This window comes from Peromyscus eremicus, chromosome X, assembly GCF_949786415.1.
Source record: "Peromyscus eremicus chromosome X, PerEre_H2_v1, whole genome shotgun sequence".
NCBI lineage: Eukaryota > Metazoa > Chordata > Mammalia > Rodentia > Cricetidae > Peromyscus > Peromyscus eremicus.
In genome coordinates, this window is record NC_081439.1 from 34999819 (window position 1) to 35018086 (window position 18268).

Here is an 18268-nt window from a genome sequence, read left to right on the forward strand (position 1 = left end):
TGTTCGGGTATGAGGACAGAAACTCACATCTTAGTCCAATAAGGTGCTGGCAGCTCTCGGAAAATGTGGTCTTAAAGGTAATTATATTGTTTACTTCACAGCATCTTCAAATGGCCAGTGTGTGGCGCTGTGTCCTTCTGAAAGTAGCTTTCGACAATTAGTAACTATAGTAGGACAAAATCCTCACTTTTGAGAGAGTGCAGTTTGTGTCATTTTAGTGAATATAGATAACTGAGTTTCCTTATCTGAGAAGAGGACTCACAGAGAAATATGGCTGCTTGTAGGAACTGTATTAAAGAAATTGAAAAACAAGGGGACAAAAGCTGAAATACAGTGATATCATGAAACTTTCAGGAGTATGAAGTTTACTGAAAAAGACATCATGCTTTTCACAGAAAGGCAGGCCATTCACAACTGAGAAATTCATGCATTGCTCAAATTACTATTTTTTTGGATTTCCTTTAAGAGTGATTTTGCTTAAATTCATGTGTGCTTCATTCAATGTTTACTTGGATGAAGTAAATTGAGGTTGTTGAGGGTCTGGAAAGACAACTCAGTAGTTCCAGCACCTATGTTCTGGCTCACAATCAACTGTAATTCCAGTTGCAGGGGATATAGTGTCTTCCTCTGGCTTTTGCTAGCATCAGGGGTACATGCGGTACACAGACATACATGAAGGCAAACATTTAAACACAAAAATAATAAAATATATTAAAATTTGTTTCTGGCAAGGGTTAGAATTAGAGTATCTTTTTGTATTTTTAAATAGCATCCCCATCTGATTGTCAAAGAGTATTCCATTTACGGATCTTTGCATGTTCTGTTCATTTTCCACAGCATATATGTGAAATAAACCATGCTGAATGACAAAAAAAGGACATGATGCTCATATGCTCATAGATATGGTGGATGAGATGGTTAATTATAGATATGAGGGATGAAATATTCATAGGCAAACTGAACTGGGCCATGAGAGGATGAGGGGATTGAGAATGGAAGAGAGAGGAACGAGGAGCCAAGAGGCCAGGAACAAATCAGGAGACCAAGAGACCAACAGATCCCATGTCTAAAATGACTGAGGCTATATAGGAATCAGAGGTTGGGGAAGGTAAGTGATGCTCAGGGACTGGATTAGTTGAGGGCAGGGTGAGTAGTGCTGAGGATCCAGGACTCTGTTACTGTTACAACAGAACAGATACTGGAAATACTGAGAGAGACTGGTGGACAGCATCCCCTTTGATATATTAATGGGCACCTCAGGCGTTTGTCCTGAATTTGAGAGCTAACACATGTAACTTCTGAATCCATCTGGTGGTTTCTTGGAGGACTGATCCCAGACAAATTAGGTGATATGAGCTAGCTGGTTATCACCAGGACAATTGTTTGGTTTTAGAAGCAGCCTAAAGACCCTTTGAAGTCATGGGGTTTCAATCAGCCACTGTCCCTAGAGGTTGATGTCTGTTCAGGTGGGTGTATTCTTGCAGTCCAGGAAGGCAATCCCATTTTTAAAGGGACAGATTCCCAGTCAGGGCCTCTGGCAGGACAAAAAGCATTGGCAGATGGTTTTCAGAAAACACATGAGTCTGCTTACTTTTAGCCATGATTTTAAGTTTAGTAACAACTTCGATAATGGCTACTAACTTAGTGATGATTTCATGACATTTTATTTGTACAGACATGTGATTTTGTTTGTATATTAAATAAAGTTGCCTGGGGGTCAGAGCTAATAGCAAGCCATAGCAGAAGCTGGATGGTGCTGGCGCACACCTTTAATCCGATCACATGACAGGCAAATCTCTGTTTGTTCAAGGATGCAGCCAGCATGGAGACACAGGCCTTTAATCTCAATACTAACCATAGAGACCTAGAGGTCTGTATAGACAGGCAGTAAGGAGGAGGTCATGTGGTTGGGTTTACAACCAATAAAAAGGCAGAACAGAAAGTCAATAAAAAGACAGACAAACAGGAAGTAGGCCTCTTTCAGAGGGGAAGGACAGCAGTGGCAGGACGGGTAAGAAGGCAGTTTTAGGTATCAGCTCTTAGCTACTGCTCTGACCTCTTGGGCTTTTAACTCTGTTTTGGCTCTGTGTTTTACATTTAATAAGATTATTACATCTACATTTGGCACCCAACGTGGCAAGAATTCATTAAAAACTGCTTGGCTAGGCTTGGCTTGGCAGCCCGGCCCAGCTCCCTACATGGGGAGGGGCCCGGCTCCCTGCCTGTACCTAGCTGGGCCTAGGCCCCAGGCCTGACCAACCTTAGCTACAAGCGGTTACGCACAGCTGGGATACAAACAGCCCTACCCAGATGAGGCACCTGTGAAGAATGACATTACAAGAAAAGCAAGAAGGTACAAGAAGTGACACTAACATGTGGGTGGCAACCGACAGGTATCTGATAGGACTCAAGGACCACTCAACCAGAAAGAAATCATTCCTGGTACTGGAAAGCTTGTCAAATGCCCAGGGATAGTTGAGGTCATGTAATTTAGAAAAGCATCTACTTCTGCAACTTTGCTAGACCAGCACAATTCCTTCCTATATTCCAAATCTCATCTTTATAACCAGATAGAAGTGTAGGTAGAAACCCCTACTGAAAAAATAAGACTTCTCTTTATATCAAAGGGAAACCATCACAGAAATTCACAACTGGACACAAGATAGAGAACAACAATTTGTGGGGGCCATGTCGCAAAAGACCAGTCTACATCTCAGCTTTTGCATCTAAGAAGAAGGGATCTTGTTTCAGAAGAGAAAGTGGAAAGATTCTAAAATCCAGAATACCAAGAATTCTGCTGTGAAACTTTCTTGGCTAGAAATTATATGATTAACAAGATGGGGGAGACGTCTGTATCAGTGGCAATGTTAACATGGAAGGGGAAATCTATGTAGAGTCCCAGCCCTTGGACGGTGACCACAAAAATCTAATGAGTGTAGGAAGAAGGAGAATTAACCTCTCCCAGGTAAGAAGGACACTACAGTTGGTTGTTCATTGCAAAATAGTCAGCCAAGAAACCATATATACTCAAGGAATAAAATGGTATTCATCAGGTTGTGTGCATGTGCACATCTATACATGTCTATGTATATATATATATGTATGCATCAATAATAATCCAAGAAAAGGGCTATAAAGTTGAGTGGGTGGTGCATAAAAGATGTTGGAGGGAAGGTATGTGGGAGGGGCTTGAGGAAGGAGAAGAAGAGGGAAAATGATGTAAGTTGAAGGCGACTGAAAACAAGAAAACGTATTAATATAGTACCTGATGTGTAAAGAACACAGTTAAATATTTGACATTTTTGGGATTTTCTTTCTAACAGAACAGAGCATTGAACTTCATATATTTTACAGTCGGGATCATATGTCACTTGACTATGATTCATTTGCATCTTCACTATATTAACTATGTTATTTTTCTCTTTGCTGAGGACTATTTACTCTTATTTTCATTACATGTCTTGAAGAATGTTTAAGGTAGCTCCATACATACAGAATTTCAACTGAGTCACTCCCAACTGCCTCCTTTCCTCAAAGCTGTGGCTCATGAAGTTGTGTCTGCCAAATTTATTTTGAGAAAAGAGAAAGTAGAGAGACAAGAAGAAAGTATAGAGCAGTACATTGTTTTCAGTGTGGCATGTGTGAACCTACGAACAAAACATGCAAGGAAGAGGGAAATAGCTTCATGTGTATAAAGTTGTATATTCCATGAAAGCTACTGCCTGGGGTTTTCTCCTTCTAGCCAAAACCTTAGTATAAGGTCTGTCATCAGAGTGAGAGAAGGCTCTGAGAATGCAACATGTCCTTAGATGAAGACCTCATGTGTAAATATCCTGGGTGCTTTTACTCTGTGATGATGGAATTCATAGTTACTACTATTGGATGAATCCTGAATACAACATCAAAATAAGCCCTTAAGGCTTGTCACTCATAAGATTAATATAAAATAAAAATCAGGGAATGTGAAAGAAATGAAAAATGGATTTCAGACTGTTCAAAATAAACAGAGGATTATATTTATAACAGATATTAATTTAAAATTGTGAAATCTTTTCATTTCTTTCTTTTTAAGATATTATATTATAATCACATCATTTGCTCCTTACCTTTCCTTCTTCTGAACCACCCCATGTTCCCCTCTTGTCTTTGTCATTACTCAGGACTTCTTTTAAAACTGATGGTTGTCACATTAAAAATTGTGAAAATTTGATGAACTAATATGACTGTTTTGTGAGTATAGACAGAAACAAGGGAATTGGAATGAATGAATTTGATTAGTGTTCCATAAAGCTTTTCAGAAAACCAAATCCTTAACTAAGTTTGTGCATATGCTTATACTCAAGCAAAGACACTGGGAATTTCCTGGCACATTAATGCCAGAAGAAGATTAAGATGATGGAAGAAGGAAATATTTAAAAACTATCCTGATTTAACCTCAACCTGAACAGATGAGGCAAATTGCCTAGGATTCAACATGAAGCCAAAACCACAGGGAACTGTTGAGGTTGGGGACTCTGAGGAGACTTGTCACTCACCTGAAAATAAAGAATATTTACTTTTCAGACTCTCATGGTTAATTCAACTTTGTACTCTTCATTATGGTTTTAAAAGACACGTTTCTTTTAAGACACAATGGGGCAAAAATGTAGATATTAATTTGGAAATTTAAAACTACACTTTATAATGGAAAATGGAAAGGAGACAGAATTTTGATAAGCAGAAGAGGAAATATTATTAATCATAAACAAATTTTTGGAAGGGAATGAATGTCTGCAATCAAAATTTTCAGAGTTGTTTTCCCCAATACACTAGAGCTAAGTCCATGTGAACCCTGGATCTATGTATTTGAGAAGGAAAGCTTAAGAAACTTTAGAAGAACTGATTATGTTAAAGTCTAAGACTTGGATGGACACTGGACATAGGAATTTAATGAAGGAACATTTTATTCTAGGATTTTCAAAGAGGTGGAGAGGAGAGGTAAACTTCATTAACCTTTAGAAATTAGGCACTATGAGACATAGCACTGGAGTAGTAAGTAGAGAATGCATATGCCTTTACTCCAGCAAGGACAGTGGGAATGTCCAGGGCATGTTCCTGCCATACAAAAGAGGAAAGGTGACAGAAGGGGAAAATAATAAAATAAATCTCTTCTGATTTCACATCAACCTGAATGGATGATGATGATTGAATCTGATGATACAGGAATCCTAATCCAAAGGCACTGCTTGAGGCTGGACACTCTGAGATTATTTGTCATTCAACTGATAATTAAAGAGTATTGATTTTCTGAATCATCATGGTTGATTCATTTTTGGTGATGTTTATGCCATTTTGTGCATTGAACAGAAAGCACATCTCTTTGGTTTTGTAGCAGGGTCCAAATATAGTTATTAATTTGGGAATAGTAAAAATCTGTTTTATTAAGTATGTCAAGGAACATATGCTGGTGAATATTCTTTGCTGAAGGATTTTGATAAACATTTGAGTAAATAAAATCACTCCTTACAACATATTTATTGTTCAGGAAAAAATGAATATGTGTAATCAGAAACTCCTGAGTTAATATCCATGGCACATAGATCTACAGTCAAGAAAATGTAAGATCCCTACATTTAAGAGACAAAGCTGGAAAAGATCTAGGAGAACTAATCACGTGAAGCTTTAAAATATTGGATATAGGCTAGAGGAAAATTGTTTTAGGAAATTCATCAGTGAATTTCTGGATTGCCCTATGAAGGAGAGAGAGAGGGAGAGAGAGAGAAAGAGAGAGAGAGAGAGAGAGAGAGAGAGAGAGAGAGAGAGAGAGAGAGAGGGAGAGAGAGAGAGAAAGAGACAGAGACAGAGACAGAAAGAGACAGAGACAGAGACAGACAGAGACAGACATAGAGAGAGAGAGACAGAGATATACAGTTAGAGAGACACAGAGAGGCAGAGACAGAGAGAGACAGAGAGAGACAGAGAGACAGAGGTGAACTTTATCAAAATTTAGATATTTGGGATTTTGAGGTACACCAAAGAAATAGTTGATAGAAAGTTCATATATTGCGAAGATAATTGAATACATTATTTCTAACAGCACATATATTCAGAATGCATAACAAAATCCCGAATATTAATAAAAAAGAACACAGCTAATATAAACGAGTAGTGATTTGAACAGAGGACTATAGAAAATAGTGAAGGAGCAATCATGTAACAAGTCAGTTTATTCCCTCTGAAAATATAAAATAAAACTCCCATTGGAAACCATAACAAATGTATTACAGTGCATCTGTGCCCAAGGGCTGAGTATTGGCCAAATGGTAGAGGCAATTAAGTCAGACAGGTGCCTGCCTCTCTTCCTATTGGTCCTGAGCATCAAGCCAAGAAATACAGCAGCTGAGTTCTTGAGAAACAGAAGTCAGTGAATCATCAACTTGGTTTGAAAAGGTCAACAAACAGAGAAGCACATCATCAGTCTGTAATTGGATTATAAAGTGGATTCTCCACTCATTGTTACTGACTGGTAACAGAAAACAAAAGCACATGAAGAAAGAATGAGAACTAGTGTCCCTTACACTGTTATTTTCATGTTTGTAGAATTTGGAGACCACACACAGTCCATGAGTGTCACTAAACAGAAGATTGGGTCTTGGGACAGAGTGGAGGGATTTCATGGAAGATAGAATATTTGCGGCTCAGGGGCCCAGGTCTGTGAACCTGAAAGCATATAATGTCTCAATATTTCACATTTCATTCTGTACTCCACAATATTTCTTTTTCATTTTTTTCAAAAAGGTGATTTGCCATGAATATCTCAAGTAAAATGCTTTTTAAAAACTTGTTTGTTGACAATTTCCCACATAAATAAAATTTTCTGATAGTTCTGATGTCATTTCAATCTTGTCAAGTCCTCCCTCCCAAACAAGTCCCTTTCACAGTATCATTTATTTTAATTTTATTTGTGGCTCTATGAGTTTGAGTTTAATCAGGGCTATATATGTGCCCTTCATTCTGGAACTAACACTTGGGCCCTAATGTTTTCACAAGTAGAAAGAATAGGGCTGGCCAATGTTCCTCCTAGCTCCAACCCATCAGTGGCCCCTAGGTTAGAAACGAGGTGTACAATTCCATGAGTGAAGTCCTCTTCCATAATCTTCAGAAGACAGGAAATGGTTACTTTATGTCCAGTATAAGCAAACATGCTGGGTGTGAATGAATATCCAGAAAACCCGACAAAATTAAAACACAAAGTATAAGAAAAGAGAAAGTCCAGTCAAAATGGGTACAGGACCTGAAGAGAGTCAACTGAAAACAAAACACACACACACACACACACACACACACACACACACACACACACACGCACACGCACACACACACTGTGACACTCATGTAAATACACACACACTCATGTACACACACACACACACACACAACCACACACACACAGACAACCGCACAGAGCAAAAGAATGAGAAAGTAAGAGAGAGAGAGAGAGATAGAGAGAGAGAGAGAGAGAGAGAGAGAGAGAGAGAGAGAGAGAGAGAGAGAGAGACAGAGACAGAGATTGTACAATTGTGTTGCCCAGAGATATCTTTTGTTCGGATTTACATATTTCTATAGCAACTCTGGAAAGCAGTGTGGAGAATTCTTAGTTTTCTGAAGGAAAATTTGTACTGTGTGACTCAGTTATATAGCTCTTTGAAATATTCCTAGATGACTTGATATTCTATTTCATAGATACTTTCTTATTCATGTTCATTGCTACTCTATTCACAACATAAATGTTCTACAGCTGTCTAATGGATAATGAAATAGTGGTCCTTATACACTCCATGATAATATTCCAAGGTAAAGGAAAATGAATTCATGACATTTGCAGGTAAATGGCATGCACTACAAAAGATCTTTCTGGTTGAAGTAACCCAGATCTAAAAAGACAAATGTGGCATGTTAGGTCTCTTCTGTTATTCCTAGCTCCAAATCTTCAGATAAAAGTTAGGACTCAAATGTGACCATTCAAATTCATATGCATATAACAACATTTAGTTAAAAAAGAGTCCGCAAAATTGAAATAGAGGAAGTAGGTACATATTGGAGAGTTTAGAGGGAAGAAAGGGGAGTGCAGAATGATGTTATTATGGTATAATTTTAAAAACTGAAAGAAATAGAGATAATAACATGAAATAATCTAAAGAAAGTGTCATAAATTACAGACTAATGCTTTGTAATGGTGTAGTCAGAAACCATGGATTGTCAAACAAAATTACCAAAGTGCTAACTGTAGGTTATTTGATGTGTTAGAGAGGGAAGCCCCAGAGGATGAACAAGAACTACAGAGTCCTGATATTCTTCTTGGTGGTTCCTAGAAATGGATGAAAACATCCTATCGCTAAGCACAACATAGACCTTGGATTTGGTGTGTAAAGAAGTCAACTGAATGGGGAGGGTCATCGCTTTAGGAAGTGTAAAGCATTATTTTCAGCTTGAATGGAAAGTCCCTTTGCACAATTATATAATTTCTCTGAGGTTATTATTTTTATAGACTGTTTCACTTGATTTGGTTTCTTTTAATTAATGATACTTGTATTTATCACCAGTGGACATCTAGCAGCATTTTCCCCATTATTTATACAGTTAAGCTTTGATGTAGTGAAATGGGAGTCACATTTTATGTCAAGTAAGTAAATGGTCAGCCATGTAAACTGAGCAGACTATTTATGTTTCTCAGCCTTTATGTTGTTAAATTAATAGGGGAATGTTCTGTTTTTGGTCATGAAATCACATCTTTAGCAATATGATTATATTATTCCATGATGGGGTATCTCTGGACACCACACAGAGATTAGATACTGTCTCCAATTCCATGAGTGTTCCCTTAGAAATTCTTGTGGTTGGAGGCTTGTGGTTTAATTTTATTCTCTAATATTAGATGTATGAGACTCTAAGGTTTTCATTTCTAGTGAATCAAAAGATATGTGTGAGCATTTGTGTCAAAGCCATATATATTATCTTATCCAAACAATGATGTCAGAGAAAAGTCCTCCACAAACAGGTCTGATAAATCTAACTTATGAATCCCTTTCTCTGAAGCTTTAGGTTCAAAGACTCTCTCTCTGGCATTTGGATGACTATGTTTAATGAAAGACTACATAAAACCATTAGGACTTAAATGCTTAGAACCATTTCTCTCTTGTAGCCACAAATATTTGTTTCAGGTTACAAATAAAACCACTTCAACACATGCATATACACTTGTTTCAATATTATCTCTGGACTAGAACAAGAGAATTAGCATAATTAAAATCATATGCTGTGAATAGTATAGTTTGGATAATGAAGGCATAAAGGCCTACAGAGCACTTGCCGAAATTGGCACAAATAAGGAAGTCATCCGTATGATTACAAACAGAATGATCTTTTCTAAACAAGAAATAGGAATAGTGAGGTAAGTCCTAGCTCTATACACTGTTCATAGACTGTCTCAAGTTCATTATAACATTTGAAGATCTTTAATAGGAATTTACAAGTTATGAAGAGTAAACGATGGATTCTCTGTTTGATTTTTAGTTCGAATGGCCAATGCTCAAAGACCAAAGTCACTGGGTATAAGCAAGCAGATGGCACCTACAAAACCCAATGTAAGTACAGGATCTAGGAATTTCCTTTATGAACAAAAGCAATGTGAGTGTGCACATTCATGCTAATACTTCAGCCACACATAGGGACATGAATCTAGAGCAATTTTGGCTACTCAGAAAGTTATCAATCCTTCCAATGAACTGAGATATGCTACAAGGTCAGAGTACATCATAGGTCATCTGAAATTTACATGGAGAAAAACACTGCTACCTAAAAGTGTGAATAATTCTAACAAGATGTCTTCAAATAATTTTCCTGCATGAAAGTTTATTTCTAGTTGATATTCAGTGTTTTTTCTTTCATACAATGTCTCAGTTTGTTATCAGACAGACCTACCACTCACTAATAGGCTTCAATGGCCTCAAACATCTTCTCAAATGTCATGCCTTAGGCTCTCAAGTACTTACATTGCAAAAATTATGTGTCACCTTGATTTATGGAAAATTTAAATTAACAGTGCTATTTCAGTGTTTCTGTTTCTCATAATTTGGAGAGATCACAACATTTATATTATTGGATGATAAACTTCAATTTTTAACAGCAATTAGGGGGAAATCTATTTAAGAATTTCAGACTGACTATTTCAATTTTGTAAGCATTGCTAAAGTAATATCAATACCATCCCACTGAATTATACACAATTTGACTTTTGATTTAATTTTAAGTGAACAGAGGATACATTCTTTTGGCAAGTCTAATTTTTCCTAATTTAACATGGATATTAAAAAGTATTCCTGTAATAGAAAGTGATCAGATCCTAACTCCTTTTATTTTCCCATGAACAACCACTTTTATCATTTAATAAGTGTCAATAAGTGGAAATACCATACACACACACACAACCACACACACACACACACACACACACACACAGAGAGAGAGAGAGAGAGAGAGAGAGAGAGAGAGAGAGAGAGAGAGAGAGAAGACAGACAGACACTTAAACACATAAACAGACAGACAGACATAGAAAACATGAATGTCTGGTATACACAAAGTGTTCATCTTTACATCTTTTCCATTAGTAATCTTACAAGATGATAACTTGTGCATATTACTAATTAGTACCATCTATTTTTGCACATGTACACATTTTCCCAACAAGTATCATGGTATAACACCATAGTTTCATACTTTCAGTGAATTGAAAAAATGGGCTTTGGGATCTGGTTGAAAGAGAAAGGAATAACCAACAGACTGGTCATAGAAGTCCTGACACTAGGAATTCAGAGAAAAGAGAAAGTGTCTGTACTTATGATTCACTATCAGGTTTGAAGAGCAGAAATGATTGGTCACTGTATTATGGTGGGATATGCAAAATGAATGACTACAAGAATAGCTTTGCACACAAGTGTCATATGATAGTGAATCAGAGATGATTGCTAGAGTCAGGGTCAATATGAATGTTTAGCAAATAGGTGACATCATATAAAGTAATAAAAATTACTGACACTGAGTTTTTAAATATTTCCATTTTACAGTTGAAGGTGACAACAAATTTCAACTTATGTATTTAACACCAAAGAATGCAGTCTTTGAGAGTACGAATGTGGATAGAACCGGCAGAGTAACAAACTTGGTTTTTGTTCTTGGTAAGAATGGTAGGGGATTCTCTGAAACTGTAGCAAAAGTATCACTCTGCAAAAGAGGATTCAGTCAGATTCACTCCCAAATACAGTATCATGAGATTTCTAAATTCCTGTCCACTAAATGATAATCCTATTGTTGTGTGGACCAACTCTTACATTATATTGTAATTCAAGTAGCATGGTCATTGACAACTAGGGACAATGTAGGAGGCTATTGGAAGAGTTTATCTTCATGTATCCACACTGGAAAGAATGGAACAGATACTGTTTTCCCAAAGTTCAGACCATTTTGAGTGTCATTTGATCAAGAGTATATGAAATTAAAACATGAACTCTCGAGTATAGACTTGGGAGAAATGTGAAGATTCCATTGAGAGGCATTGATGATTCTCTAGTTTTATGTTTTTAAAAGTGGAAAGGATTGAGATGCATGAATTCTCTAGAGAAGAGTTTTTATTTTTGATGTATCACAAAACATTGGAAAGTGATGTCATACCACCATTTAGACTTCATTAAATGGAACACGGGGAAATTATTATTGATTGTATTGATCCAACCAGTAAGAATGAATTTGGAGTAGTTGAGATTTTCTGTTGCATACCATGTTGGGACACTAAGGAAGCAATGTAAATTCTGCAGAATTCTACTCAACATGTCATTGACATTTTTATTCATAAAATGTAGGAAAAGGTGAGCCTTTGACTGAAGAAGAAGATAGAAAATTTGAGGAATATGTTGAGAAACAAAACATTCCACCAGAAAACATTCAAGATGTTCAGGCTACAGGTAACCTCAATGAATTTTTTTTGGCTATAGCATACATTCATACATATATGTTGATATATATTCATAAACATATGTATGCATATATATGCATATATATATATGTATATATATATATTCAGTTAGACACCTGATTCAGATTATATCTAGTCACATACTGTCTTCCATTTGTTATTTCAAGCAATAATCATTGGGGAGCTATTCTTATATTCTTACGATAACATTTCTGTCTCTCCTTACACCATTCACTTTGTTTTACAGATACTTGTCCAAAGTAAACACCTTCTGTAGGTGAGTAGAAACAGAAGCCATGCTTAATCATCTTGATATTTGAATGTATTTGTGCTTATTACATAAATAGTTAGAAATAAGTCTGTGACAGAGGAGAATAATGAACACAAAATTAGACAAAATCAGGACAGATTATTATCTGCCTTTTTAAGCTGAACATCTTAGTGACAAAAGTAAAGGATAGATATTTTTTATTCATATGAAGGAATTTTATCTTATTCAGAATTACTAATACATTCATATTGTGTAATATTACATCAAGAAAATGTGTCTTGTCATTTGAAAAATCTTAGTTTACTTATGATTGTGGAATATTATTTGCCACAGATATGGTACAAGCATGTTGAAATTTTCTATGTATTCTTTGAATCCTCTCAATCTCAAATTATATGTGAGGCCACAGAATGTCATTATTTCCTGTAGATAGTGCTCCTATGGAATCCAAAGTATAAGATACTTGTGGTTTCTAGGAAAGGAACTGTTTGTGTATAATCCCTTCCCTATACTCTATATTGTTATATTTAATTTTGTGTTCATGCACTCTCAAGAATGAAGTCTTTCCTATCCTTTCAACAATGTTTTCATTTTTGTTTCACGTTTACACAGAGGACAACTGGATGACAATTATGCATCATATCCTCTTGACCAGGGAATCAGTATCACATATAAATCACCATTTCTTTCTGAATGAATTGTCCCCTCTCCTGTGAAGTCAGGATACCACATACCGAATTCCTGACTTACGTCTCCTTTCCTTTTTCATGATCTATGAGCTGTTCTTACTTTTCTGAATGATTAAATAAAGTGTTTCAAGAAGCAATAAAGACCGTGTGAAAATGATCTCATTCAAAAAGCACATATATATCCATTATGCTAATTAAAATAATCAGTCTGGTATAACAAATGATATCTGTATTTTTTCATTTTTCTTTATTATGAAATTTTCTACTTTCTCTACATAGCACCCACAGATCCCTACTCCTCCCTCCTTCCACCCCCAACCCTCCCTCCCAGGCCACTGCACATCCTCACATCCCCCAAGTCAAGGTCTCTCATGGGGAGTCAGCACAGCCAGGCACACTGAGTCAAGGCAGGTCCAAGCCCCTCCCCAATACAACAAGACTGTGCAAGTCATCACACCACAGGCACTGGACTCCCAAAGCCTGCCCTTGCACCAGGGACCGATGCTGATGCCCTTGCCTGGGTGCCCCACAAACAGTTTGAGCCAAACAACCGTCTTCCGAATCTAGAGGGCCTAGTCCAGTCCCATGGGGGCTCCACAGCCACTAGTCTACAGTTCATGGGTTTCCACTAGTGTGGCCCGTCATCTCTGCACGTCTTCCCATCATGATCTCGAAGTGCCCTCCCTGTAGAATCCCTCCTCTCTCTCATCGATTGGATTCCTGGGGCTCAGCCTGGCGCCTGGCCATGGATCTCTGCAAAATAATATCTGTATTACCGAAAACTACTGTAATACTTGGAAATGTCACAATTACTGGAGCCATGGACAAGAACACTGCAGAAGTGAATTTTATGTTGTGCTTCATATTTACTCTTTCAGCTGTAAATTGTGATTTGTGGTTGAGTGGTCCTAACACACTTAGAGGTTTCACATGACAAACTCTTTGGGTCTACCTTTGAGTTCCACATTATTTAAAAGAGAGGATGAAATCTGTTTTCAAAAGTACATCTGAGGTGATTATCTCTTGTTAAATGACTTCAATAAGCAAATGAATCTGGATATGCTTTACTAGGGTACACATTAATCATTCACATTTGAAGAATAGAGTAAATTCATGAGAAGTATATTCCATAGATTCCAAGCCCTACAAATATGTGTGTATATATTACAATTTTCTGTTTGTATTACAATGATTCCTTAGAATGTAATTAGCTATCAAAATAGAAAAGGCAGATGCAATCTTTTTAAAGGGCTTGAAACAAGGAAAAAGAAAAGATTTTAGACAGTGTTGCTACATCCAGTCTCTTGAAGTGCAAAGATATAACAGATGTAAAGTACATTCCATATTTGTAAACAAAAGATATGAATAAGGAACAATGACATATTTTTTGTTGAAAAAAACCCCACAGTTATTTAATCCATCTCCGTGTGGCAAGTTAAGCAATGTTACTTTAGAAAAATACTTGATTAATTATTTTTAATTTTGTATATTCAATGTCCACTTATATTATTTTCCCCATCACTCAGTAACTAATAACTACTATTTCTGTGTTCCCAAAGTCTTCTTCCAGTTTCCAACTTCTTCATGAATATACATATTTGTGTGTGTGTGTGTGTGTGTGTTGAGAGAGAGATTTACCCAGAAATTTATAGCCCAATTGTGTCCTGTTAATGTTTCTAATATGTATTCATGTTCAGTGGTGGCCCCTTGGTCTTCATTTACTTATATGTGGTCATTATAAAGATAAATTCAATAGGACTACTTCTTTTACTATCAAAAGTTGCTGTCTAAGCTGCTGGGTCTTCAAATGGCATGGAAGTTCTAAAACACACCATTCACATAGTGACCTCATGGGTAAAGTATGCCCATTCATAGAGGTAACTCAAAGGTGATTAGTTGAACTTATGTCCTGAGTTATAGAAGGTAAATCATGCATGTTTTCATGAACATATCCAACTACCAATATTCTTTTTATCAAACAGTATAATTTCTAAGTGTATTCTGAATGGTAATTTTTAACCAAAAATACCAGAGTGATGATTTAAATACCAGTCTTAGTTGGTAGTACTTTTATGGTGGCCAGGTATAAACTTCATGCATCAAATTGCAGATTTTTTTTTTTGCAGATGAGTTCTCATAGCAGCCTAAAGCCTCCCAAAGGTGCCGGTTTTGCAAGTTAACAATGCCCATGGAACCTACTTTCTCTGCCTTGCCAACAAAATGAACTTCAAGAAAACAAATGACTCTATTGCAAAATATGGATATAGAACTAAAAACGATGTTTTCAGAAAGTGAAACACAAATGGTTGAGAAAAATTTAAAAGTGTTCAACATCCTTAGCCATCAGGGAAACGATCTAAAACTACTGAGAGATTTTGTCTTACTGCAGTCAGAATAACCAAGATCACTAAAAGAAATGATATCCCAAGCTGATGATGATACAGAGTAAGGACTGCACTTGTTTCTTATTGGTGGAAGTGAAAACTGGTTCAGTTGCTCTTAAAATGAATGGAGAGGATCATAAAAAAGACACCAGTCTTACCACAAGTCCTTCAAAGAAGAATTACAACCAAACTCTCTTAACATTTTATTTGAAACAGAATATGAAGGGTCACTCCCAAATATGTTATATAGAGGCAGTTAATATAATACCCATTAAAGAACACACACACACACACACACACACACACACACACACACACACACAAAGCCAGAGAGAGTGATAGAGAGAGAGAGAGAGAGAGAGAGAGAGAGAGAGAGAGAGAGATGCCCACGAGCATAGAGTAACATGTGGTGATCAAAGCTGCTAAAATCCTTAATAAAATACTAAAAAAATGAATACATGTCCATATCAAGGGGATCATCCATAATGATTAAAGTGTCTTTATTCAGGAGGTTGAGGCTTGGTTCAACATACAGAATTCTATAAATATAATAAATCTTAAAATGTAATCAAGGCAACAAAGTACAGGTTTAACTCAACAGATGAAGAAAAAGCCTTAGACAGCGTATCTCATGCTTTATAAATAGAAATCCCGGAGAGAGTAGTAATGGAGGGAACATACTTCAAAATATTAAAAGCTATGTCTGACAAACATATTACCAATACAATTCATTATGTAGAAATACCGCAAGGAAAACTACTAAAATCTAGAAGAAGACAGGGTGCTCACTATCCCCACTCCTTTACAATGTTGTGTTAGAGGTATTACACTGAGCAATACAGGAAGTGAAGGAAATTAAAGGCACACATCTATGAAAAGTTGAACTAACATTATCCCCTATTTCAGATGACATGTTATTATACTTAAGACATAGCCAAATTGTACCAGAACACATGTAGTAGAATCAACAATTTAACAATATAACATGGAAAGAATCAGTATACAATAATCAACATTCTTTGTGTATCCCAACAATAAGGCCACCTTAGGAAGATATCATGGACAGAATCCCATTTAAAATAGCATCTTTTTTTTAAAAGAAAATATCTTGGATTAAACATAACCAAGAAGAAGAAAGTAAACTTCCAATCTCAGGTGAAAGGGTTTGAGAAAATTCCTACACAAGGAAAAAGGTGTTTAATAATCATAGAGTGGTAGAATTTATATTGGAGAAATGATCATCCAGTAAAAAACAATTCACAGATACAATGCAATGCAAAAAAAAAGAAAACAAAAAACATAACATTCTTCACACAAATAGGAAAGAATATACATCCTAATTTTCATATGGAACCAGAAATGACTCTAGATTTTATAATGAATCCTGAGATAAAAGATGAAAACAAGAGGTATTATCATTGCTGTCCTTAAGATATCTTATAGAGCTAGAAGGTTAAAAAACCTAGCTAACTACCCAGGACCAATGTTGTGATGTACAGTATAAATAACTGCCGCTCTACTAAACCAGCATAGCCTTTAAGAGCAGCAACAAAAACAAAAATGATACACACAAAAACAACCACAATTTTGTGCTTATACCCATGGAAAAGTGTATTCTTCAACTCTCTTAAAGCAAACTGATGTTTTCAACACACTGAACGATTACAGAAAACCACAACCAATCAGAAGGCAGAGATGTGGAGCCTTGTCCCCATGGAGTATATTAAAAAACATCCCCATACCTAAGGTTCAGGGAACATTGTGTAAAAGGGGCCAGAAAGATAGAAAGAGCCAGAGGGTCAGGGAGTTTGGTATGAGATTCTTTATCCTAGTAATATCAGAAGCTATACCCACAAGGTGTCATCTATATGACTGCCTCAATAGCAGCAGAATAAGGATGACAAAAACAATAGGCATGCTAGAGTAGACTGGGGAAACATCATGAGGCCTCAGTTTTAGAGATAAAACTCACTAGCAACTGATGAAAGCCATGATTCAGAGATATAATCTTTCTGTTGAGGAGCATAGTAATTGGCTATTCAATCCCAAATGGTAGGCTTGTAAACACATAAGTAACATTATACAGACTGAACAGGTTGTATTTTCCTATGTGTAAAAATCATAGGAATAAACACACACATATATTTATGTGAGAACAATTCCAGAAAAAAAGAATTTATGAATTTGGAAGTGAGCACAAAGGGCATATGGGATTTTTGGATGGGAAAAACAGAAGGAGAAGTGAAGTAATACTATCATTATCTTAAAACATAAACAGAATAATAAAAATTACAATCTGATACAGGCACAAAAATAGTCTTAAAGAGCAATAGAATCAAGTAGAAGACCCAAATACAAGTACTCATTACTACCACCATGTGGACCTTAGCAAAAGTCAAAACACCTACCCTGGAGAAAAAAAGTGTCTTCAAGGAATGTCCTTGAGAAAACTGGGTGTCTACATGCAGTACATTAAAATTGGTTCCAATCTATTACTTTTCACAAAATTAAATACAAGTGAATCAAAGTCCTCAATGTGACTCCTGAAACACTGGAAACCCTAGAAAACAACATAGGCAGTATCTTTCAAGGTACAAGTGTATGACAGGATTTTTCCAAACAGGATTCCATTTGTCAAGAATTAGATTCCAAGAATTGAAAACTGTGACCTCATAAACCTAAAAATCTTCCATACTGCCATGGAAATAATGAATGGTGTAAATATATATCGATAGAATTGGAGATATTAATGGCCATCAATATATCTGACACATGTAAGACTTGAATGGGAGGTGGGGCAGGGAATGGGAAGATGAGAGGGAGAGGGCGATTAGTTTAGGATGTCAACCTAAGGAAAAAAAACAATCTCAGTTTTCTATATTCTGGGTATTTTCATTCACTGAACTTGTAATTCATA

General features: G+C 36.4%; 1 protein-coding gene across 1 annotated transcript; it reads left to right on the forward strand.

The window, feature by feature from the left end:
• The first annotated feature begins 8639 nt into the window (after nucleotides 1-8639).
• On the forward strand, nucleotides 8640-12271 carry LOC131899993 (odorant-binding protein-like). Its single transcript, XM_059251459.1, has 5 exons — nucleotides 8640-8662; nucleotides 9553-9623; nucleotides 11103-11213; nucleotides 11895-11996; nucleotides 12255-12271. The coding sequence occupies exons 1-5, from the start codon at nucleotides 8640-8642 to the stop codon at nucleotides 12269-12271; spliced, it is 324 nt and encodes a 107-aa protein (XP_059107442.1).
• Nucleotides 12272-18268: the final 5997 nt, after the last annotated feature.